The following is a 23,582-nucleotide window of genomic DNA, read 5'->3' as shown; positions in this document are numbered from 1 at the left end:
CACCTCTCTGGAGTCTTCTCTTGGATGGGAACAGTCTGGCACAGGTTCAGACCAGAGCAGCTTCCTCCAGCCAGCCTCAGGGCTCCTCATCTGCAGTCCGATGCCATGGGACAGGAGGACAGGCCCCCAGCATCTGAGGGGACAGAAATGCACCATACATGGAGGAGGTAGGTGCTTTCAATCTCCCAGCTTGGTGTGAGGAGGCAGAGCTGGAAGGAGGGTCAGCCCCTGCGCTGCTTTGTCGGCAAACATTCACAGGATGCCTCCTGGGAGCAGTTTCACACCAAGACATCTGCTCTGCAACTCTCTGACTGTTGCTGCTGTGGGAGGGAAAGCTGCTGGTCTTATGTAAATCTAAAAATGGGAAGTGTCGGAAGTTGCCAAATGGATATTTGTGGCTTAGTGATCCACTCAAGACAAGGTTGGGGGATGCAAGAGAAAAAGTGGGGAGAAAAGATAAATGTTGGGTACCAGGTGCCAGGGGCTGAGCTGGGCAATTTATATACATCTTCTCATTTAATCTTCACAGTAACCTTAGGAAGTATTAGCCCCAACTTACCAGGGGTGAATCTGAATCTCACACAGATAAGGTAGCTGACTTGTCCAAGGTTGGCAGAGCTAAAATTTGAACTCTGGCCTGTCTGTCCCAGAGGACATCCTCCTTCTGTTCTTCCTTGGCCTCCACACCTGCCCCATGGCCAATGGCAAGTGGAGGTGGCTGACCTGCCTTCTTGAGGCTGGTAAGGAAACTAGATGCCACAGGGCCAGCTGGCCACCAGCAGGGAGTAGAAACTGGAGGAGCCCTGAAATCAGCAAACTAGTGGTCAAGTGCAAATGAGTCACATAAAAGCCAGTGGATTATCTGAATCCTGGCACTTTATGAGGCTCTGTCCTGTTCTTCCCCACTCCACACCTTGAGCACTGCTCTTATCAGAGGCAAGCCTGCTCCCCTGGCCCCAGTCCAACGACAGATGGACTTACCTGTACCCTGGACTTGAGCATGCCTGATCCTCCTCCTGGCTGGGAAAGTCTGAGTCCAGGCATCCTTTCTGGGCAGGGAAGTATCCTGGCTCTGCCACTCCATCAGCCAGGGAAAAAGGGCAAATCAGGCTCAAGCCACAGGATGCAGACAGGACACTGAGGCTGGAGGTGCTGCAGACCTGCGGAAGCAAGGCAGGAGCATGAGTTAGGCATAGCCTGAGGATGCCCCTGAGAGGAGCATTCATTCTCAGTAGGAATTAGAAAATATGACATTCAAGTACCTGGGCAAAGGGAGGTCCACCAAGGGAAGAGTGATGTGCCCAAGGTGACAGTGGCCCCTTCACAGCTCTGCCAGGGACCACTATAGTACCTCCACTAAGGAAGACCACCTTGGACTCAGGAAGCTATGAGAAACCTGTAGGTGCACATTCAGAAGGGTGGAACCCAGTGGGAGAGCTGGGCAGAGATGCATTATCTGCATGTGCCCTGACAGAGAAAAGACAGGCCCACAATGGGCACTTCACCCCAACTCAGGACAAAGGTCCCACTGCCTTGCAAGTTCCCTCCGACTCCTTCTGTCTCACTCAGCAGCTAACTCATTTAGTTGTGAGACCCCACTGCCACTCTGATGCTGATCTGACTCCTGTGGTGGTACCACCTCCACCACCCTCACCAACAATAGTAAGGCCCCTTTACTTAGTACAGCACTGGAAGTTTCCTTCTCTTAAAGGGGCAGATCGCTCTTTTCTCAGGAGAGGAGGACAGAAATGAGTGGGAGACTGGGCAGGGGCACTGCAAGGGAGACTGGGCAGGGGCACTGCAAGGGAGACTGGCCAGACATCCAGAAAGGGACACCCAGAAAGGGTCAAGGTTTAAGGCCCTGCTTTTTCCAGAAGGCAAGGGAGTTTGAGGACCAAGCCTGGCTTTCTGACATGCCCTGAGCACGCTAGCACTCCCTGGCCATGGGCCTCAGTATCCCTCTTACACTTACACATAGTATAAACACACACTGTACACATAAACATATATATCACTTCCCATGGACATCCACAAACACACCATATACACAGATAAAATACACACCACACACACAAAAAAAAACACTTAAAAAATGCTACCTACATATACCACATCCACATACAAAGATTGATTATAGGCATTTTTTTAAGATTGACTATATCTAGAAGAATAAAGACTACTTGGGTTTGGAAGGAAGGAAACAAAGGGATTTATTTGGGTGCATTTTCACATTAGCCATCAAAGAACCTTAGTGCCTTTAAGATGTCATCTGGCCCAATATCCAAAACAATTTTGAAAATAATAATAAAGAGGACTAGGACTACCAAATGTTAAATAGTATAATCATAATGCAGTACCAGAAAGAAGACAGACAGATCAATAAAACAGAATAGAAAGTTCAGGAGGAAATTATTTTATTTTAAAAAGAATGATTTTCAAAAATATTTAAACTAAAGCCTCATTTCAAAAAGTTAGAAAAGGAAGAGCTAATTCAGGTGAAAATTTTAAAAGGAAACAAGGTTAAAGTTGAAATTTTTTTTTAATGGACTTCAACAAGAAAACCATACCTAGTTCCTTGAAAAGACCAATAAAACAGAACTCTGGCCAAAGAAAACTACAAATAAGCAAGTTTAGGAAAGAGAAAGATAGCCAAGATACAAAGGTAATTCTTTAAATTATAAGAGAAAACCATTTAGACCTTATATTTGTAAATTTGAAAATCTAGGGGAAAAGTGATGCTTTTCCAGAAAGTATTAATTATTAAAATTGATACAAGAGTTTGACATTTTTAATAGATCACAAACCATAGATAAAATACAAAAGGAAAACAAAAATCTACCTGACCAAATTATAGAAGACCCAAATAGTTGTGTTTTTTTTCTTAATTGAAGTACAGTCAGTTATAATGTGTCAGTTTCTGGTGTACAGCATAATGTCCCAGTCATGCATATATATATGTATATTTGTTTTCATATTCTTTTTCATTAAAGGCTATTACAAGATATTGACTACAGTTCCCTGTGCTATACAGAAGAAATTTGTTTTTTATCTATTTTTATATATAGCAGTTAATATTTGCAAATATCAAACTCTCAAATTTATCCCTTCCTACTGCCTTTCCCCAGGTAACCATAAAGCCCAGATAGTTTTAGAGGCGAATTCTATTAGACCTTCAAGAAACAGATAATGCCTATGTAGAACTAGAAAAAAAAAACTGGAAGATATGTTAGTACTAGATAAAAAGCTAGGCAAAGACAAAACCCAGATAAGGTTAGCAATAGAAAACCATAGACCAAAGGTCAAAGATAAAAATAAGAGTAGAAGTTAATGAAATAGAAAACATAAAGAATATCTATTTAAAATGTGACAAAACTGGGCCCACATTCCCCCAGTTTTGCCACATTCCTTTTTTAAAAGAAATCCAGAAATCTCTAATTTTTAATATAACATCTCCCAATTTTTTTAGTATTCATTTAAATCTTTAAAAAATATTATGTAGGCCAAAGAAAACATATCTCTGCCCTACAATTATAACTAGTTTGAAATCTCTGCTAGACCAATCTAACTTAATGAACATAGACACAAAAATCCTAAGTAAAATATTAGCAAATCAAATCCAGCAGTATAGTCAGATACATTCAAATGGTATTTATTCCAGCAATGCAAAGATGGTTCAGATTTAATGAACATACTAGTGTGGTAGCTGACAAAAAACTATAAACTATACCTACAGGCCAGATCTGGCCTACTACCTATTTTTGTACAGTGAGTAAGCTAAAAGTGGATTTTACATTTTTTAATGATTGAAAAAAATTTTAAGCTTTTCTATGGCCATAAAAAATTTAAAATATTTAAATTAAAAAAAGAATTTGAAGTATTTACAAAATAAATAGCAAATATGTATATATGTACAAAGAAGTCTCATAATTGACTAACATAAAATACTAGCAACCAAAAAAAGAAAAAAATCATCCCACCGTTTGCCTTCAGGAAGTTCAAGCATTTGTATTTATAGATGAGACAACCAAGGCTCAGAGTTAAATGAATCAGGTTGCTAAGGTGGTAAATAAACAGTGGAGAAATAAGAATCCAGCCAAAGAACCACTTATAGAATGTCATCTTTCACACTAATCTTCCTGCTCCAAAAGGCTACAAACTAGGACTGAGACCTCCATGGCTACCAACACATTAAAATTCAATTCAACAAATGTTTGCGAAGCTAAGCACCTATGCTGTGCTGAGCCTTACACTGAGCATAGGGCAACAGAAGTGGACAAGATGGAGCTTACAATCCAGTGGGACATTGGATGTGCGTTACAATAGAGGAAACATGGCAACCCACAGAAACACAGATTAACATCTCACTTAGTCTGGGGAGCTGGGCAGACTGAGATGAGAAAGGAAGTCAGAGAAGACTCCTGGAATGTGTAGTTTACTGCACAGGAATCATACCACAATAAAGGGGTTTAAAGTTATTTTTAAATAAAAAAAAAAGCCAAGACTTCTCAAAGAAAGTGACCTGAAGGATGATGTAGCCAAGCCAAGGAGGTGAAGAAAGGGAAACAGGTAGAAAGAACAAAACATGCAAAGGCCAGAAAATGAGATAAGCATTATACATTTGAGGAATGGAACAATGGGACACACAGCAATGGGAACTTTGAGTGCGAGGGAAGAAGTAATATGCAAGAAGGTAAACATCATACAGGGCTTCATATCTTATTAAAAGGAGCTTGGGCTTTATCCTAAGAGTACAGCAGTCATCAAATGATTTTAAGCAAGATCTTAAAAGGTCCTGTGTTTTAGAAAGATCACTCTGGCTACAGTGTGGAAAAAAAATGGATTGGGAGGGTGGAGGGGTGGCATGAGTGCTGGAAGCAGAAAGTCCTGTTAGGTGAAGTCTTTTCCAGTGGTCCAGGTAAAAAACTAGTGATGGAAAACAGTAGAATCACCAGGCCCTGGTGGTTGATTGGAAGGAAGAAGTCAAGGAATCCTGGCTTAAGAAATTAGCTGTTTAGAAGTGCCCTTTACAGAGATGGCAAACATGAGAGGAAGGGCTGGACTGAGAGGAGACTTCATGAGTTCAACTATAAGCCTGCAGAGGTTGAGTTACTTACTTGCTGTCCAAGTGAAGATGTCAAGTGAACTGTTAAATATACTGGACTTAAGTTCAGGAAAAATACTTAGGCTAAAAATATAGATTTAGGAATTCCCAGTGAAGCCATGGCAATGGATAAGAGAGCCCATAAATAATGTTTAATGTGAGAAGAAGGCTCAGGAAAGAACCAAGAAGAGTACCAACTGAAAAGACAGAGGAAGAAAGGCTGGAAAGGGAAAAGGAAAGCCAGGGAATGTATTAAGAAGGAGATAACAGTCAACAAATCTCAAATACTGTTGAGAGGTCAAGTAGGTTAATAACTGAGATGTGTCCATTGGATTTAGCAACAAGACAATCATTGTTGATCTTCCATCCCAGAGTAAAATGCTGGGAGGCAGCAACTCCACATGAATGAAACTGTACCAAATTCACTCCAAAAGGAAAAATACCCTGGGCTCAAAGCCAGAGAATATTCTTGGGTCAGGTTTTTTTCTTGTCCTAAATTTAACCAGCTGGAACGTTTTGTTAAGGGGTAATTTTTTCACCCTTGAAATGCAGGATTTGCCTTTTACAAGTATGTCTGCAATTCATCTTCAAGGTAAAACACAGTATCTTGAGTTAGTGGTTCTCTACAGGAGCAGGTGCTGGTTGCTATAAATACCACTGAGAAACTTTAATTTGCCTCAGATTTAGAAGGCTTTGGTGACCTAAATACACAAATAGGGTCTAAGTGGGAACCAAGTAAAGAATTTCAAGATTTTAAGTGAGCTGAGGGTACTGTTTCAAAGTAGAAAAGAACAAAACTTTCAGTACCAAAGGAATGTGAAACAGTAAGCTGAGTCCAATGATAAGAGCCAAAGACTTGACAGAAAAGAAAAGCAGAATCCCCTGTCTCTCCTAGAATGGCTCAGCTTCCCTGCAGTTATGTTGCAAGCCCTTTTAGCCTCTTCAAGAAGCACCTCTTTTCCTGATCTGATAACAAGCAACTTGGCTTGGCATAGTCAAGGGCTCCAGAGGCCTTAAAAAAGTTTTTCAAACTTAAAGAACAAGGTAAATTTCTGCCTCCTGCCAAGATGGAGTAACATCTTGGGACTCGATCCAATCCAGAAACTGGATTTTCCCTCTCACCTAAAACAACTAAAAGATTGCACAAAATATATGAAGCAACCGTTTTCAAGATATTGGGCATCACGCAACAAAGGACAGTGATCCCTGAGAAACAAAACCAACAAGGTGAGCCCTGTGATTGCCCCAGTCAGTTGCCTGGAGAGATTTTCTAAAGGGGACAGGCCAACTCCTAAACCTTAACTTGAGGAGTTCAGGAGGCCAAGGCAGCTGGAGTTCACAGGACAGAGCATCAGAGAGGAAAGAGCTGCACAAAGAGAGAGCTTCAGAGATCTGCAGAGGGTCTTCCTTCAAATCTTCAGCTAAGCCTGATGAGCTCATAGGTATTAGGAAAGTACCTGAGGCTGGGGAAAGAACCACCCAAAAGGATTAGAAGGAACAATCTCTGAAGCTCTTACAAGACTAGGATTAGTTCTTATTTTTATCAGCCAGAGTGGAAAGACCTTCTAATTCATGGGGCATTGGGTAGGTACTCAGAAGAGTTTTGCCTCTGTTGATTAATTAGCCTTATACTAAATGACACTCTGTTCCCATCTTAAAAACCTTAAAAAAGACCCAAAAAGATCAAAAGCTTTCTAAGTAACTTAACTGCATCCCAGAACAAGCTCAAGAATATTTATAGGAATACAAAAATATCCAACACCCAACAAGGGAAAATTCACAATAAAAATGGTGTCCAATACAAAGTTACCAGGCATGCAAAGAAGCAGAAATATGTGACCCACAATAAAGAGAAAAATCAATAGAAACCAATCCAGCAATGACATAGATGATAGACTTAAAATAATTATTACAACTACTAAACAAAAACATTAAAGACAAGAACATTAAAATAGTAATTACAACTGTATATATACGTTCAAGAAGCACTTTAAGAGCATGTTAGAGACACAGACATTAAAAAAAGACTAAATCAAACATCTAGAGGTGAAAAATATGTCTGAGATGAAAAAAATTCACACGATGGGATTCATAGCAGATCAGACACTGTAGGTTAAAAAAAAAGATTAGTGAACTCAAAGACATAGCTATAGAAACTATCCAAAATGAAACACAAAGAGGAAAAAACCCCAAAAGGACAGGGAAAAAAAAAAGCATCAGTGAGCTGATGCTTTTCCAGCAGTAGGGGATAGAAAATATATTTGAAGAAATAATGGGGGGAAGTTGCCCAAATTTGATGAAAACTATAAACCCATAAATCCAAAAAGCTCAATGAACCCCAGCAGAACATGAAGAAACTTATACCAAAGCACATCATGATCAAATTGCTTAAAACCAGTGACAAAGGGGAAATCAGCAAGAAAAAAAAAAAGCATATTATATACAGAGGAACAAAGAATGACCATTGGACTTATCACAAATATGTACCAGAAGAGTGAAGCAACAACTTTAAAGAAAAAAACTGCCAACCTAGAATTCTTTACCCAGCAAAAATATCTTCTATAAAATGAAGGCAAAAATAAAGATTTTCTCAGACTTACAAAAGTTGAATGAGTTCATCACCGACAAACCTATACTGTAAGAAATGTTAAAATCCTTCAGGCCGAAGGAAAACAATACCATATGGAAGTCTTGATCCACACGAAGAAATGAAGAAAACACCAGGAGTGGTAATTACGTGGGCACATATAAGGGAGATTTTTTTCCTTATTATTTAAATCTCTTTAAAAGGACAATGTAACTAGGATAAGGAACCATTAACTAAAAAAAAACACCCAGAGCTCCCTGCATCCTGGAATAAATTGTTATATATTGCCTTGTCTAAATTCTGATGAGGTAATTGCAAGAAGCAAACTCCAGGAAAGCTATTAGCAAGTTAGCATTCGCAGTCACATGGGAATGTGGATTCTACTGCTGGAAGAAAATAATATAGATATGTTTAGTATAAAATGCAATAACCACAGCTAAGCTCTGTGGCTCAGATGGATTACACTCAAGCTTGAATATAAGGCTTATGTAGACCAAAGTGTTTTTATGGATCAATGTACTGTGATGATGAAGTGTCTAATTACTGGACAGTAGCAGATCATACAGAGACAGAGGTCATGGCATCCAGAGATCCCAAACATTCTCCAGGGGAATTTCATTGGGAACTAGGAAATATATCTTGGTTGGTTTTACTGCAGCCATGACTGAGACGAGGCAGGTATTCCCTTTGCTTCCAGATTCTTACCAATCACTCTTGGACCCCCCTCTCTGCCAGCATTACTTACTGTTCACTCAGAAGTCACCAATGACTTCCTTATTATGAAAATCACTTGCGTCTTCTCAGTCCTCATCCCCCTTGCCTCCCACTTCTCTGATAATTCATCTGTTTCATGGCTCTTCCTGCCTTCTACTGAGAGTATGTTACTGTTGTGCCCTTCGGTCTCCCTGCGTCCTCAATATTCTCCCCTTCCAAGATCTCATCCATTCCTATTGTTACTCTCACCTACCTGCTCTGATGATGGCTTCCAGATCTCTCTCCAAAGCCAGGGCCCAGGGCCACCTCTGTTTTGACATGCTAGCCAATTACCTCCTTCCTCTCTGCACCCCCTTCTCCCTGACTGCTCACCTAGACTATAGTCTAATTGTCTTCTTTCATATCTTTCTCCCCAGCTCATCTGTGAGCAACTCTAATGCAGTGACTGAGATGTGTCTTCTTACTAGCTGCCTACTGCCCAGCCGAATGTCTGGCACACATTTTAAGAAGACAAATCTTGCAGAGGAATTCAGATCTAAAATCAGCATATAAAGCATGGATTGTGAATAGTCAAAATTACCCTCAAATAAGCCCTTAGTCACCCATAAAATGCACACAGTATTGTAAATCAAAAGGGGAAGAGCAAATTCACCTTCCCCATCTTGCCCTCCCTCTGGGAGGTATTTCCACTGAGTGCAGAGCTGAAACAGCCCGCAGCGGCTGCATTATGTTCTCTCTGTCACTCCCTCCCACTTGGGCTTCATTTTTTGGTCCCCTACACAGACCGAATTTCCTAAGTGAAAAGCATAAACAGCAAGAATTCCACTGTAAAGTTCTGATAAACGAATTCCTTTATCTTTCCTTAAACTGGTTCTTCCTTTTGACTTCACAATTTCTAATAATGACAGCACCTCACTGAATCAGGCTGAGAAGTCTTTGACTCCTCCCTCTCTCTCCTTCCACTTCCCAGATTCTTCTTAATTCTTTTGCACCACGTCCCTTTGCCTCCATTCTTATGCATGATCCAGGCCCTGATCACCTCCTACCTTGACTTCTATGATAGCCTCCTAACTGGTCTCGCTGGTCTTGCTGGTCTCCCTCCAGTTCATGTTTCACTGCCATTAGATTAACATTTTCTAAAGCACTAATTTAGTCCTAGCATCTGCTATTCAAAAGCCATCAATGGCTATCAGATAGAGTCTACTCCCTCCAGCCTGGCACTCAAGGCCCTGAACAATCTAGTCACGAGCTGTCACAACCTGTCTCCAGTCCTACCTTCCACTCTTCCCAAACAGGAACACTACACCCCTTGCCTATCCCCCAAACTCTTCCCACCTGCATCACTTCCCTCCACCTAAAGGCCACCTCCACAAACATCTCCACTTGCCAAAACCTAACTCATCTTCAGATGGTAGCACCCAAAGTGTCCCCTCCTTCCTCTCACCACTGGAGCTCTTATTTGTACCACTCAGCTCACGTTGCTACATCACAGATACCCCAAAGAGAGGAGATATGTCACATATGCTTTTTATTCATTTGTGCTCATTCAGTATATATGATTGAGCATTTACAATGTGCACTCAACCAGGTGCTAAAGATATGCAGTGAAGACAGGTGCCACTCACAGAACCAACAGTCTGGCAGTGAAGGTGGCAGCGGACGAGCTGTGAGCCCCACAGAGTCTGAGAGGAAAAGGGAAAGAGCGAGACCTCACCCTGACAGTGGTCAGAAAAAGCTTCCCAAAATAGTAACACTCAAGCTGAGACCTAAAGAATGAATAGAAAGTGGCCAGGCAGAGGGGGGAAGAAAAGAATTTTACAGATTGTAGGGAAACTAAGGGGGCGGGGGAAAGTCTGAAGGTAAGAGAGGACAGGACTTATTAAAAGAACCAAAAGGAAAAAATCATGGCTGGGACACACAGAATGAGGTGAGAGCTGGAGGTAGTGGGGCTGAGAGAGAAAAGTTGGGCCCAACCAGGTCACAGCTCTACCTTGTAAGGCTTGTAAAACAAGCAAAAGAGGTTGGGTTTGATCCTGAGAGCAAGGGAGAGTTTTAAGGAAAGGAGTAACATGATCATACGAGCGTGTTGGGAAGGTGGGAGAATGACTGGGAGCAGTAAAGACCAAGGGTTGATGCAGTGACCCAGATGAAAGAAGATGGAGGCCTGGACTAACGTAAGAGCAGAAGAAACAGGAGAACATGGATCTGAGTGCTACAGCTAATAGGATTTGGTGATTAATTGAACTCAAAGGGGCCATGAGAGGAAAAAGTCAGCGATGACCACACAGCCAAGACCAGTGCTCTGCACACATTAATAATATTTGTGGAATGAATGAATGAACAACAAATAAATTATTGAATGAAAAAAGGTACCAATTAATGAGAGGCAAAGAGAAGAGTAAATTATTTTTGAAGACCCCTTCCAAAACAGAGCAATCATTAGAAAGAAGTAACATAGACTCAAGAAAAAAAAAAGTCCAAATTTGTTGGTTTACATCCTCCCTATATTTTCAAACAGGTGAATTGAGGAGATGAAAAGCAGTTTAAGAGCCTCAGGTCGCTGTTGGTGTTTCTACCTTCCCAAACACTGCCTCCCTGAGTCTCTGCCCAACTAGCGATCTGTCAGGATCATCAACAGCTCCCAACTTCCCCAAATCCTAGGCCTGTGTGCATTTGCCAGAATTTTCCACACTCTGGAAATGGTTCTTTCAGTGACAATCTACGTTGTTCAAAGACTAATTCATCCATTTATTTATTTGTTTGTTTGTTTGTTTGTTTATTGAGTGCCTACTACATGCTAGGGCTATAGCCTGGGGCTACAAACATGACAATGGACACAACCCCATCCCTCTAGGAGCTTCCAGTCCCCTCGAGCATTTAAGTTGGATCACATATGTAAAGAGTGAAATGTGGCCTTTCCTCCAGTGACTCACAAAGAAGCTTCTTTGACTGTGTGTATATACTCAGTCTCAGAAATAGAGGTCTCCTGTCTCAGAAGAGTATCATTTTCGTAATATAATAACACCACCTAGTGGTCTCAAACAACTTTACCACTTGATCCAGTAAAATTTCTAGCTATATTCCTGGGAATGATGCTCCACCATCTCTCCAAAATGTTTCCTTTCTCTATCAAGACAATCTAGGGGTTGATTTCTAACATATAATAATCACTTAATATCTGTTAAATAAATATATAAACAGAAGAGCAAATTAATTTCATACCCTGGTACCTTATGGCAACTGAAAAAGAAAATTTATAAAAATTTTTCCCAGATTCTTCTGGATTCCAAAGAGCCTCTAATCATTTCCATCTAAAATCCAGAGGCATGTCTGTCCTTAATTTAGCAAACAATTCCTTTAGGTGCATTTGAATAAGCTGATTTTTTTCAAGGGTCACTGCCACCAAGAATGAAACCCTGACTCTCTCCCACCAAAGGGAACTTTCTATAATCCCAAAACAATGAAAAACAGAGTCTGTTACCCAAGAAAGCAGGACCAATAACGAAAGACAGCTGGCTCTGCAAGGAGAAGTGTGGACACAGAATGTCTGAAGATGTTTTCATAGACTCTGCTTGGGTGCACAGGTCAAACTGGACCAGGTATCATTGGGAAGTATGCTCAGAAAACAACGATGACCCAAATAAAGTGGGCTAGCCCCAGTAGAGATCACAAAGAAAATGAAATGAACAAAAGAAACCAGAGTATAGTTTCTTAGGAACATAAGGCTCCCAGGACAATATTCCAAAAGGCTAAATCTTAAGTCCTCTCTGCTTACGTGCGTAAAGCGGATCCCCAAGCGATTCTGGCTTGAGTCTCCTGGCTATTAGGCTTTAATTCTCCTGATTCCTATGGCCCAGATGGTAGGGAAATGGCAGTTAGCAACAGTTACCTGGCTCCTCCTCTCTCAGAACATTGGAAGGCTGAAGCAAAGGGTTCATGAAGGCTCCTCCCCATCAGTGAACTCATTTCAACAGGGCCTCTTCCTTCCTTCCTGATTAAAGAGAGGGAATCAGAGAGGCATCAGAACACAGTGCATTTGTATCTTCATTGTATCTCCGTAGATTTGTATCTTCATTGAAATAATGTTTCAGGGGATAGGAGTAAAATGTCTTACAGGGCGCCTTTTTTCTAATTCACCCAAAGGCCCCAAATGGACTATCTTCAGCCCTGTATTCTGTGCCTCAGTTTCCTAAACTATAAAACAGAGGCGACCCACATCTATCCATAGAGTTGGCAAAATAATTAATCAAAATAGTATAAAGTGCCTTGAAAACCATAATGTGATATGCAGGTTATATTTCCCTAACTTCTGTTTGTGATTATCCAAATTTGAGGGACTGAGATAACAAAGATGAAACAAGTTTCAGCCTACAATGTTTTTTCTCCCTTTGAAAATAGAAGCAAAGGCCAGTATTCAGATAGCAAATATCTTTTCACTTAAAATATGTCATGGTTCAAAAGGTAAATTTATACTGATCAACAGGAACTTAAAAAAATGTGCCAGTTTCTGGGAGCTGCTTTACTAAGTAAGTAAAGTAGCTGAATTAGTTATACAATAGTTAGACCTTCTCTGAGTCTTCAGATGAAATAAGCAAATTAAAGCTAAGCTCTGCCCATCCTCACCCCACTACTGACCACTGGAAATCGGGTTTGCTCGGGAGGACAGGTCTGAGGGTAGGCTAAGGAGAAGAGAAAAAGTTGTAAATTTTTAAGTTAGCCCACAGAAGTCATTCTGCAATGTGATGTACATTTGAGAAATAATTATTTTCAGGAAAATAGCCCACATAATGCCTCTTGGATTCCTCTCACCATGAAGATTCAGCTAAGTATAGTTCAGTCTTATAACACAAATGATGTCATATGATTTTGATTTGGCTTGGAAAAAAGGAAGAATGGATAGGCAGGAGTTTTAGCTTTCTAATTTGGTCTGTTTTGAGACAATGTTAAAAAGGAGTTGAACATTTAATCTGCCTTTCTTGTACGAACTGTACTTAAGGTAGAAAATAATTGATAAGGGGTAAGTTTCTCTTTATAAAAAGTTCTCAGGCCCAGTCCGGAGTTCCACTTCCTTCCTTATAGTGCAACGAGCTCCACAAACAGATCTCCAACGAAACAAATGAAAATTATTTTAAGTCTCTGAAACGGCTCTAAGAGCATACAACAAATGAAGAAACATTCAAAAAAATCTACAAAACCTCGGTAAGAGCTGCAGGAGTCTATGGTATGTGACCCTAGGACCATCTCCCCCATTCCTCCCTACTTCAGTGAGAAGCCCTACTCCAGACTGCTGCAGCCCAAGGACACAGGGCTCCCTCTCCCCCTAGTTCCAAGTCAGAGAGCTACTTCCCAGGAGGGTCAGGACATCATCACATCTCATCCTGCCCTCAGCTACCTGTTGCTGAGGCTAAGTTCTGGTGAGTACAGCCAACAGGTGAAGGTTCTCTTCTTCCACCCAGCCCCTACTTGTGGGAAAGAGGCTCGATCTTGGGTACAGAGCTGCTGAGAATACTGGGGCCCTGAATGCTCATGAGGCATGGGGCCCAGGCTTCTATTACCCAAATCTAATACACTGGGTACATGAGTTTTGTTATTCTCTTTTGTGTAATTTTGAAAATTTTCTGTATTAAAAAGTTTAAGGACAAAAACATGAAAAAAAATCCTTCTGAAAACCAAGTACAAGGGACCCTGAGACTCTGAAATTCTGAGTCTTTACCAGCATCACTGAAATCTTCCTGCAGACTCAGCAACTTGGGAATATGAGTTCCATACTATACACAGGACTACTGCACATAACACATACACACATAACACAACGACTATTACTTGATAATGAAGCAGATGCCATCCCCAAAAGAAACCATTTCCAGAGAATGAGAGGGAAAGCTAGGAACAAATTAGGGGTTCCCACAGGCCAAATTCATCCCTTCCTATAACTAGAAAGCTTTCAAGAGTTTTGGAGAGGAGATAAAAGTGACCCAGAAAAGAGATACTAAAAAACATCTCTCCCCTCCTCCTAAAAACAGAGAATGAATCTTTTGATGAAGCAGCAGCTGTGTTTAATCACTAAAATTATCCTGGCCCTAATGGAAAAGAAACAGTCTAAGTTTGAAAAGGGTGGGGCTTTTTCTCTCTCACTTATTTTAGAAGCCAGTAGCAGCCCATGAAGAAAACAGAATCCTAAGGTCAGGCCCTGGTAAAGGTTCCAGGAAGTAGAAGTCCCCTCTCCTTTCTGCCCTCATGTCCAAGGTCGCTGTCCTCAGGAATCCAAGCATCCTGCTCTGGAATAAGGCTGCCCCGGGGATGCCTTCCACCTATGCCTCCAGAGATTCTTCACTCTGTGCCCCAGAGGGCTGGTTCTCCTCATCTTCATCACCAGTGGCCTGAAGAATCCTCAGCAGTTTGAGCTCAGGGTTCCAGCCTATTCCAGAAGTACTGTTTGGGGTCCTCTTTTGGGCTTCCAGCAAAACCTCCATCTGAGTCCTGATGTCCTTGTGAGTGCATTCTATTCTAGGTAATTCAGGACCTAAAAAAAGATGCAGTCATTAATTGCACATGGAGCCTTCTCCCAACTGTGAAAAATGGACAGAAAAGGAAGGGCTGGGTTGTCTTTAGGACCCTTCTGAGAGATGAGGACTGTTCCCTCCAGGGAGGTGAACCATCCTGGTCCACACAGGTTCAGCTCTCCCTGTCCTCAGTCACTTACTAAGGTTCCTCCACCCTAGTAACTTACTCTTCTTACTGGGGAATGAATCCAGGTGTTTCTTAGAGTAGTCCACCTGTGGTTTCTCTGTGGAATCCTGAAATGCCTACGTGTAAAAGAAACTTGAATCAGGACTTTAGGGAACAAAGGATTTTTCTTAGAGACATTAACGTCTAAGATGAGATAAAATGCCACCTACCCAAAACTAAAAAGAAGCTGGTGTCACACATTCTGTACCCTCCAGGCTGACCAGATGAAGCCAGAATCCAGTCTTCCCCATTCCCAGCTGTCAACTAAGGGTAGACTGCCTCCAGAGGTGGCTGCCAATAATTCCTCCCATTCCTGTATGCACATACTGTTCTTTCCAACAAGAGATGGAGTCAATTTCCTCTCCTCTTAAATCTGGGCTGGACTTGTGATTTTTTTTTTTTTTGGACAAATAAAATGTGGCAGAAGTGAGTGACACTGTTCCAGTTCCAGGCCCATCACTTAAGAAAGTGCTTTCATGAGATTACTTACTGTCAAGAAGACTAAGCAAGCCACATGGAGAGGCCTCATGGAAGAGAACTAAGATAATTTGGCCAACATCCCCAGCTCAGCCTCCAACTGAATGCAGCTGCATGAGTGACCTTAAGACAGACCAGGAAAACTGTCCAGTCAACCCACAGAATCACAAGAACTAACAAACCACTATGGCTTCATCTTTGAGGTGGTTTGTTATAGAGTAACTGACAACTGAAACAGGGCCCTAGCAGAATGGCCCCCATATCCTCTCACCTGTTTCAAGGTGGGGCCTTCTATCTTCATCTGCTTCTGCTGCTTTTTGCGACTTTCCTGACCTGGTAGATTTCTGTGATCTGTGACCACAAAATCAATTCAATTCTCTTCTTATCGGTATTTCGTACCTCACTGCAGGGCTTCTAGCTGACCCCTAGTCTGCAAATGACTCCCCATCCAGGACAAGACAGGACCTTAGGGGCAGGTAAAAGGGAGTTAGGCCCTCTGAGTTCTACTGGTGATTCTGTTCGCCTGGGACTGTGACAACATCTGTTACAGAATTAGCGATTAGGGTAAAGTGTGTGTTAAAAGATCCAGGATTCCTCCAAGAAACCTAAGGGACAGGTGCCTGTACACCATACAGCAAAAGAAACTCTAACTCTACCTTTTCAGTTTGTAAATATTCCTCTTACCTTCTTGTGTCATCCCTAATGTACCCATATTGGCTTCTGAAAGTGAACATCCTCCCCAGCAGAAAAAAACTCTAGATCTATGATTCTTTTCCATCAGATGTTTTCCCAACTAGTCCCTAATACATTCTTTCCTCTGCCAGTCTCCCTTTCTTTAACTGAACATCTTCCAAGCTGTCACCAGAGATATGATGCTAAAAGGGAAAGCCAATCAACATGTTCAACACATGGGCTGCCTCCCCACCAGCACTGGTTCTCATCTTAGCTACACACTGGAAGCACTGGGGAATTCTAAAAACCACTGAGGCCTGGGTCCCCACACCAGAAATTCTGATGTAATAGGTCTGAGGTGCAGCCCGGGTGTTAGGGTTTTAAAAGCTCCTCAGGTGATTTCAGGGTGCTGACAGGGTGGAGCACCACTGACTCGGAGGATGAAGATCAAACATCTTAGGCTATTGGGCCTGATTTACCTCCTCCTGTAAATACCTGACCCCACGGCCACAGTAGACTGCTCAGTGCTCCCGGCAGCCACGTGCCTCCAAGATGCCTTTGCACATGCTATTCCCACTTCCAGAAAGTCTCATCGATATTGGGAAAACTCTCCAGATCCAATGCAAAAAATCATCTCTGCCATGAGGCCTTCCTCAGTTCAGTGAGAAGCCACTGCTCTATGAAAAGAATTCAAAGGGGCACCCCTAGTCACCCACACAGAGCTGCTCCTATTGGAGGCATCAGGAAGAGGAATGAAAGGCACCAGAATGAAACTTGGGAGTGCTGACCACCCTAGATGCAGGGCTAACTTTGGACAAGTAACTCCACCCTGAGCCACAGCCCCAGTTCTGTCTACTTCCCATGTAAAGGTCAACAGCCTTAGATCTTCAGGCTAGAAGACACCATTGGTATCAGAGCTCAGTGAGATGGAAAATAAACCAAGAGCAGCATCCTTCTCAGGAAACATCTCACCGGGCCCTCCCAGCGGCCCCAGGGTTGGAGAGTAAATTTTGATGATTAAACAGTTACTTTCACATTACAATCAGCAATGTCCAGTCTACTTAGGGTAGAAGACTCTTCCATGGTTTAGGAGGATTCTTTCTCCTTCCCTCCCATTCTGCACCCAAGCTGAGAAACATCAGAGGGACCAGGGTAAGTATATCCTTCAGCTCAGACATGAGTAGGACTCCAAAAGGGGGGGTCTCTTGTCTCCAGCATGAAGGCTAGAGGAAAAGAATCGCCTGTCAAGAATTAGCTCTCTGCCTCCTGGGTCGGGCTAGACAGTGAGAGGCTCCTGAGACTTTAACCTGTGGCTGGGAGGTGGAGGGCCCTGACTCTGCTTCCTTAGACCTCTCTTAGGGCTTGGAGAGGGGCCCTGGCTCTTCCCTGCCCCATTGGCCAATGGGCCCCCAGCAGTATTCTCTTCAATAACCTGGGCTTACTCTTCATCCTCAAACTGCTGCTTTTTCTAAAGTAGGACCCAAGGGGAAAATGACTCTGACTCATGCCTGTGGTCATCTCTCAAATCCCCATGTGAAGCAGACATCTGGTCCAGCTCCCTTACTTAGTAAATATTTGATGGAAGGATGATACACAGTGGACCAGCCAAACCGAAGCACTCCAAGGAGAATTCTGAGTGCCTGACAGGCAAGTCCCCAAATGACAAAAACTTCAGCTTTTCCTGTCTTCAGCTATGTCCTGGGATTTTCTCGTTCCCAAGCCCACATTCCCCTTACCACAGTGTGGTATAAATCATGGCACCTGAAAGTTTCTGCGAAGCATTATGACTCCCTGGTTCACTCTTGGATTTCTTTTTAGGCTCCTGAAACCCACATGAGAAGGAACTGAATTAGGACTTTTGGAAGTGAAGGAAACTTTTCAAAAAGAGTTTAAAAGAAGGAAGTTAGTATCTATAACCACACGGGAAGCTTGTATCTACAACCAGACAGAACAGGGAGACTCACACCTCCCACACATCCCTTCCCGTGCCAGGCTGCACCTACTTGCTCCAGGCCCAGCAAGTCCTTGGGGTCCCCTCACCCCTCACTGCCATTCTACCTGCTTCCTAGTAGGTGTCTTCACCCTCCTCTGCTGCTGCCGCTGCTGCTTCCTCTTACGACCTGGTGACCACAGAGCCAGCTCAGTCCTCTTCTCCCTGACGGCTCCCGCCCTTCTGCCAGGCTCCTTGCTGCACCCTGCTCCCCAGTGGGGACACTGTCTCTCTGGTCAAGACCCAGCCGAGGGGCAGGGGAGGACGCTTTTTGAAACTGAAGTTTCCTGAGTTCTACATGTGACCTGTGGCCACAGACATAACTGAACTGAGACCAAGATCAAGTATAAGAAATGTGGGCTGAAGGGAAATGGAAACTGGAGCTCTGGCAGCACCAGAAAACCTACCTTCTGTTGTCAGATTACAATTGAATTTCTTCAAATGTTCAGGGTATCGCAATGCTGGTCTCTGGAGAAAAATAAAAGAAGAAAAGCTCTACTATAGGTCTTTCCCTTTCCCAAAATGTATCCCTGAATGCATTTATCCATTTAGTCAACAAGCAGCGCTGTACCAGGGGCTTTGGAGAAGGGAAAAGATGTGGGGAGCCAAGTGCAGAAGAAATAGAGAGTGTTGCTCTCCTGAAACCTCTCCCCATACGTGTACTTTCACATGTACAGCCTAGCCCTTCTGTGGGGCCTGGATCCAGAGTGGAAGGATGAAAGAGAAAGAAGAAACAGAAAGTTGACTCTTCCAGCCTTGAGAGGTGACTTCGGCTTTACACGCAGACACCTGTCTCTGAGGTTCCCTAGCTCGCACCTGCAGGGTGAGGCGGTGTACAGTTAAACACATCTTAGCAGAAATGGCACTGTCGGGGTGGCTCTTCTCCAGGGGAGGTTTCTTTTTCATCATGGCCAAATGTGTCTTCATCTCTGGATAAGGTATGGGTTTCCCTTTATCTAGTAAGAGGCTGAAGGGAACAGCAAGAGCAGACCATCAGTAACAACAATTCTTGGAGAATGCAGCTCAGGAAAAAGAGATGAAAAGGGCTCCAAATTTAAAGAAATGTCCACTCCGGGCCTTAGAAGGCCTGTACCAACAGGCGCTGACCCAGTAACGGCTCTCAGATGCAACTGTGATAATCATAGCTGAAAGGGTTAAGTGTTGACACATGTCAGGCTCATGTGCTTTATACCAATGAATCTTTACAACACCCCAACCTGCCGTATTATCCTCATTTTGCAAACAAGGAAAATGAAGATTAAAGAGGCTAAAAAAAATTACCAAAATTCACAAAGGCAGTAAATTTCAATACAAAATTGAAAGGCTGTCTCCCTCCAAACCACACATCCATCCTGCCTTCCACTTACCCATAATTCATCTATTAAAAAAAGAGCAAATAGTGTCTAGCTCCTGGTGGAGGTTTCAGTGAGAGAATATATGCAGCACAGGGCCTGGCAGACGGGAAGTACTTAACAAATGGTGGTGATTCTTGTCATCACTGTATATTGATAAGTCTAAGAACTCAGTGACCAAGTAGGGTGACAGTTTTCTCCCCTCCCTGCTCAGAAAGAGCACGTGCTTAGACCCTTCTCAGCTTCTAAGGAAAACATGATGCTCGGTTCTCCCACAGGCTTACGTGATACTTACTCCTCCAGGAGATCCTGAGGTAACATGTCACACCGCTTCCACAAGGGTGCGGATTCCGAACTTGGTTGCTCAAACAAATGTACTGGGGAGGAAGGAGACACAATTGTCCTTAGAGGTCCCAACTGTGTTTCTGTGTTTTGGTTTTCATAGAAGAACTGAGCTGACTTGTCTTTCTGGAAGAGAGACAATGGAAAGAACTCCCTGAAGCACTGTCTTCAATGCCACTTCTTCCCATCAACATTCCAGCCTCCCAACACAACTCTGGTACAGGAAGCTCCGTCTTTCCAGACCTACTCCAGCATCCCCGCCTCCCCTGCACTATGAGAACCACCACATCTTTCCTATCTGGCTCCTCAACCCTATTGTTGAATTCAGACCATACGGGAATTAGTGGTTCTGTTTTGTTTTTTTCTCCAGAAGGTTATTAATTTATTCACCGAGCAAACTGAACAAATATTTACTAGCCTTCTATGTGCCAGGCACAGGGCTAGGGCTTGGGATTCAGCAATGAACAAAATGGACCAAAACACTACGCTCCAAATGTAGTAACCTTCCAGCCCTGGGACTTACCCAAGGATATATTTACCCAAGGAATGGTAGAATCAGAAGCACAGGTCCATTATAACTTCTAGTCCATTGATACTCTATTCTCATCGTACTGAAAATTAGTTTATAATCAACCAAGAATTCTCTCTGAATACCCAACAGTTCCTCCTAACGTCTCTTCAAGGAATAGAAAATGGTTTGGTAATTATCCCTTAAGAGGGTTTTCTTTTTCAGATTTTGTTCATTTAAAGACAGAATAAGGGAAGGGAGAAGATATCTGAAAGGAAAACAAAAATAAACTCTACAGAGTAATAGCATGAAGATTTGGCCAAAGCATCAAACTTACCTCTGTATATTTCTTTCTTTTCATCCTCCCATCCTGGCTGGTAACAATATGCTTCTTCTCAGCAAGACTTGAAATAAGAATAACCACAACTTATTCCCAGACATCTTAAACAGAAGCACCAAGGATACTTATGAATGATGACCGTGAAAATTTCCATCCTCCATTCAGTACTCAAAGATGGCTGGTTGGGAGCCCAGAGGTACGTGCTGCCCAGAGGCTGGTAAAAACAAGAACCTCCCTTCCACCACCCCCACATCTAAGTCAGGTTCCCCATCACGCTCTCATACAATCCAGTTATTTACTTTCATGGCATCAATCCAAATTAGTAACTATATACTTAGATGTGGTGATGTTTATAATTTCTGAATCACATCACCACAAGACTCCAGGAGGACAAGGACAAAGTCTATTTAGTTCACAACTGAATTCTCATTGCTTAGCAAAGAGGTGCTCAAATATTTTTAGCTCTGTCATTTTCCTCCTCCTTCTTGTCTAGAACATGGATATGATGGCTGGAGCTCCAGCAATCAACTTAGACCTTAAAAGCTCCCATGAAGCACATCAGAAGATGGAAGCCATGGGCTAAGGATGATGGCCCAAAAAGCTAGAAGGAGCTCTGGTTTCTGATTATCTCACAGAGCTGACATACTAGCTGTGACCTACCTACCTCTGGGCTTCTTTTACACAAAAGGAAATAAAGCTTAGGAGTTTTTTGTTCATACAAAAAAAAAAAAAATATATATATATATATATATATATATATTTATATATATTCACACAAAAATGCATACATAAAGAAGACTTCACATGACTTTGAAAGGAAATTAAAAAGAAAGTCTCATCATCTCTGAACAGTCACTCAACAAGAATCTGAAAGCCTCAACAGTCACAAAAGAAAAACCACTTTCTTGCAATGGTTGTCAATATTAGCAAGCATTGGGGCCTTTACCAAATCAACTTTGTCACACCAGCTTTGCACAGAAGTTCTTTATGCTATTCATCTTGTACTAGTCCTAGGGTTGAGACCAAAGATTCACGCACTTTACTGAAAACTTTTTTTACTAGTTGCTGATGGCTAAGAAAAACTGATAGTCAAAAAGCATCTGTTTCTTAATCAAACCTCACAAATACATTGGGCCCTATCTGGTATGCTCTTTACTGCTAGGTAGAATTTGATGTAGAAAAGTCCCAACACATGAATCTCAAAGTGCTTTAACAAGAATTCCAATGTAGCAAGAGGCAAATGCAAGAGACCATAACCTTCTCTGTTTGACCTCCTGTTTCCTGCAATGAGGTGGCTAAAAAGGAGATGACAAAAAGAGGGCCTGCAAAGGACAGCAGGCATTTGCAGAACACAGGAGTTGAAGACTCTCAAGTTCTAGACATGATACTCACCCCACATGCTTCTCTGGTTCTTCTGGGATCCAGATTACAACCATATTTCTAACATCTTGAGCACTGGGAAGTTGTGTCTCATTCAAATTCAGCACTGACAGCTAAGATAAAGATATAAAGCCTATGTATGGCTTGAAGGTACCCACTGATGGTATTCATTACCAGACTAAGGACTGAATTATCTTGCTAACCAAAAAAGTATGGTGGCTTAGAAGATGACAGAAAGACATTTCCCACCTTCAAAATATCTTCATAACATTCCCCCAAGAAACCAGGTGTCAATAAAGGTACTCTGCAAGAGTGAGCACTGGCGAGTGGCTAATCTCCCCTGCCTCCCTGACATTAGGGTGGCATTTAGCAACCCCCAACCCCATCCATAGGAGGATACCTTGGAGCTTACCTAAGAGTACACTACTCATTCTGCCACTCCACTCCAAAGACTTAGATTCCCTACAGATAATACAATACAATTTGGGAGCAGGGAGGGAACTGACAGAGGCAGAAGCAAGTTCTCTACTTTTATAGCCTGTCTATGATCATAGGCACCTACATAAAAGTTAAAGTCATACCTCTTTTCACATTTGGATACTAGAACACAGGTGCTCACAGAAATCTTATAATCATCTAGTCCACTTCGCTGGTAGGATTCAGGCAGGGGGAAAATCTATTAAAAACTAGGCTGTCCCCATGAAAAGGAACTGATTGGCTTGGGGGAGATAGGGAAGACTTTTTTTGCACTATAAACCCTTTTAAGCTTTTATGCTTTTTGAGTTTAGAACTTTTTGAGTTTAGAACCATGTGCATGTATTATCTAGTCAAACAATTAATTTAAAATTAATTTAAAATTAAGGTTAACTTAATCTAACCTTCTTGTTCTTAAAGGTCAAAGAGGTAAGTGATTTGTTCATTCATCCATTCAAACCCATCTACCCTCTCTTAGTCCCTTAAACTCTCCACCACAGGCATCCAGTAGGATGGCAAAGAATAGTAAATCCCTATCGTAGACAAGTAGAAGGGATTTTCTTCCTAAATTCTAATTTAGCTCTGCCTCTAACTAGCTATGTGTTTTAGCAAATCACATCCTGTCTGGACCTCAGTTTCCTCAACTGTGAGATGTATGAGACAGACCAGCAACGTTCTTCAGACTGAAGCTGCAACTTATTCATAGGGCATGAAATCAAATTTTGTGAATTGTAGACTATACTGTTTAAAAATGAAATAGAATACAATAGAATAGGATAGAAAATATCAGAGTATATCACTCATAGTTAGAGTAAGAATTGTTTCATGATATTTTGTTGTAAAATGTATCTCTTACCATAGGTCATAGTTTTAAAAGTTGCAAAGTCATCAGAGTAGATGGACTTAAGGCTCATTT

The 23,582-nt window shown here is 42.2% G+C and overlaps 1 protein-coding gene across 11 annotated transcripts in view; it reads right to left on the bottom strand.

Annotated features, from left to right (window-relative positions):
• Positions 1–1,115: 1,115 nt before the first annotated feature.
• C4H9orf43 (chromosome 4 C9orf43 homolog) overlaps positions 1,116–23,582 on the bottom strand; it is a 28,112-nt gene continuing 5,645 nt past the window's right edge. For 4 of the 11 annotated variants that reach the window (XR_004319422.1, XR_004319429.1, XR_004319420.1 and 1 more), the window contains 12 exons: positions 22,205–22,305; positions 20,810–20,876; positions 19,918–20,090; positions 19,087–19,237; positions 18,678–18,738; positions 18,339–18,400; positions 18,042–18,102; positions 15,880–15,959; positions 15,133–15,208; positions 14,538–14,925; positions 12,292–12,393; positions 1,116–1,160 (listed from right to left, as the gene is read on the bottom strand). Coding sequence is in view for 1 of the 11 variants with exons in the window: in XM_032478223.1 (XP_032334114.1) it covers positions 14,714–14,925; positions 15,133–15,208; positions 15,880–15,959; positions 18,042–18,102; positions 18,339–18,400; positions 18,678–18,738; positions 19,087–19,237; positions 19,918–20,090; positions 20,810–20,876; positions 22,205–22,305 (1,044 nt within the window). In the remaining 10 variants the exon portion in view is untranslated. Of the gene's footprint in view, positions 1,161–12,291; positions 12,394–14,435; positions 14,926–15,132; positions 15,209–15,301; positions 15,960–18,041; positions 18,103–18,338; positions 18,401–18,677; positions 18,739–19,086; positions 19,238–19,917; positions 20,091–20,809; positions 20,877–22,204; positions 22,306–23,582 lie in introns of those variants that run through there. The other 7 variants (XR_004319427.1, XR_004319425.1, XR_004319426.1 and 4 more) reach the window with 7 other exon arrangements.

This window comes from Camelus ferus, chromosome 4 (genome assembly GCF_009834535.1).
Source record: "Camelus ferus isolate YT-003-E chromosome 4, BCGSAC_Cfer_1.0, whole genome shotgun sequence".
NCBI lineage: Eukaryota > Metazoa > Chordata > Mammalia > Artiodactyla > Camelidae > Camelus > Camelus ferus.
The sequence above is the reverse complement of the archived record's forward strand: the minus strand, read 5'-3'. Positions and strand labels throughout refer to the sequence as shown.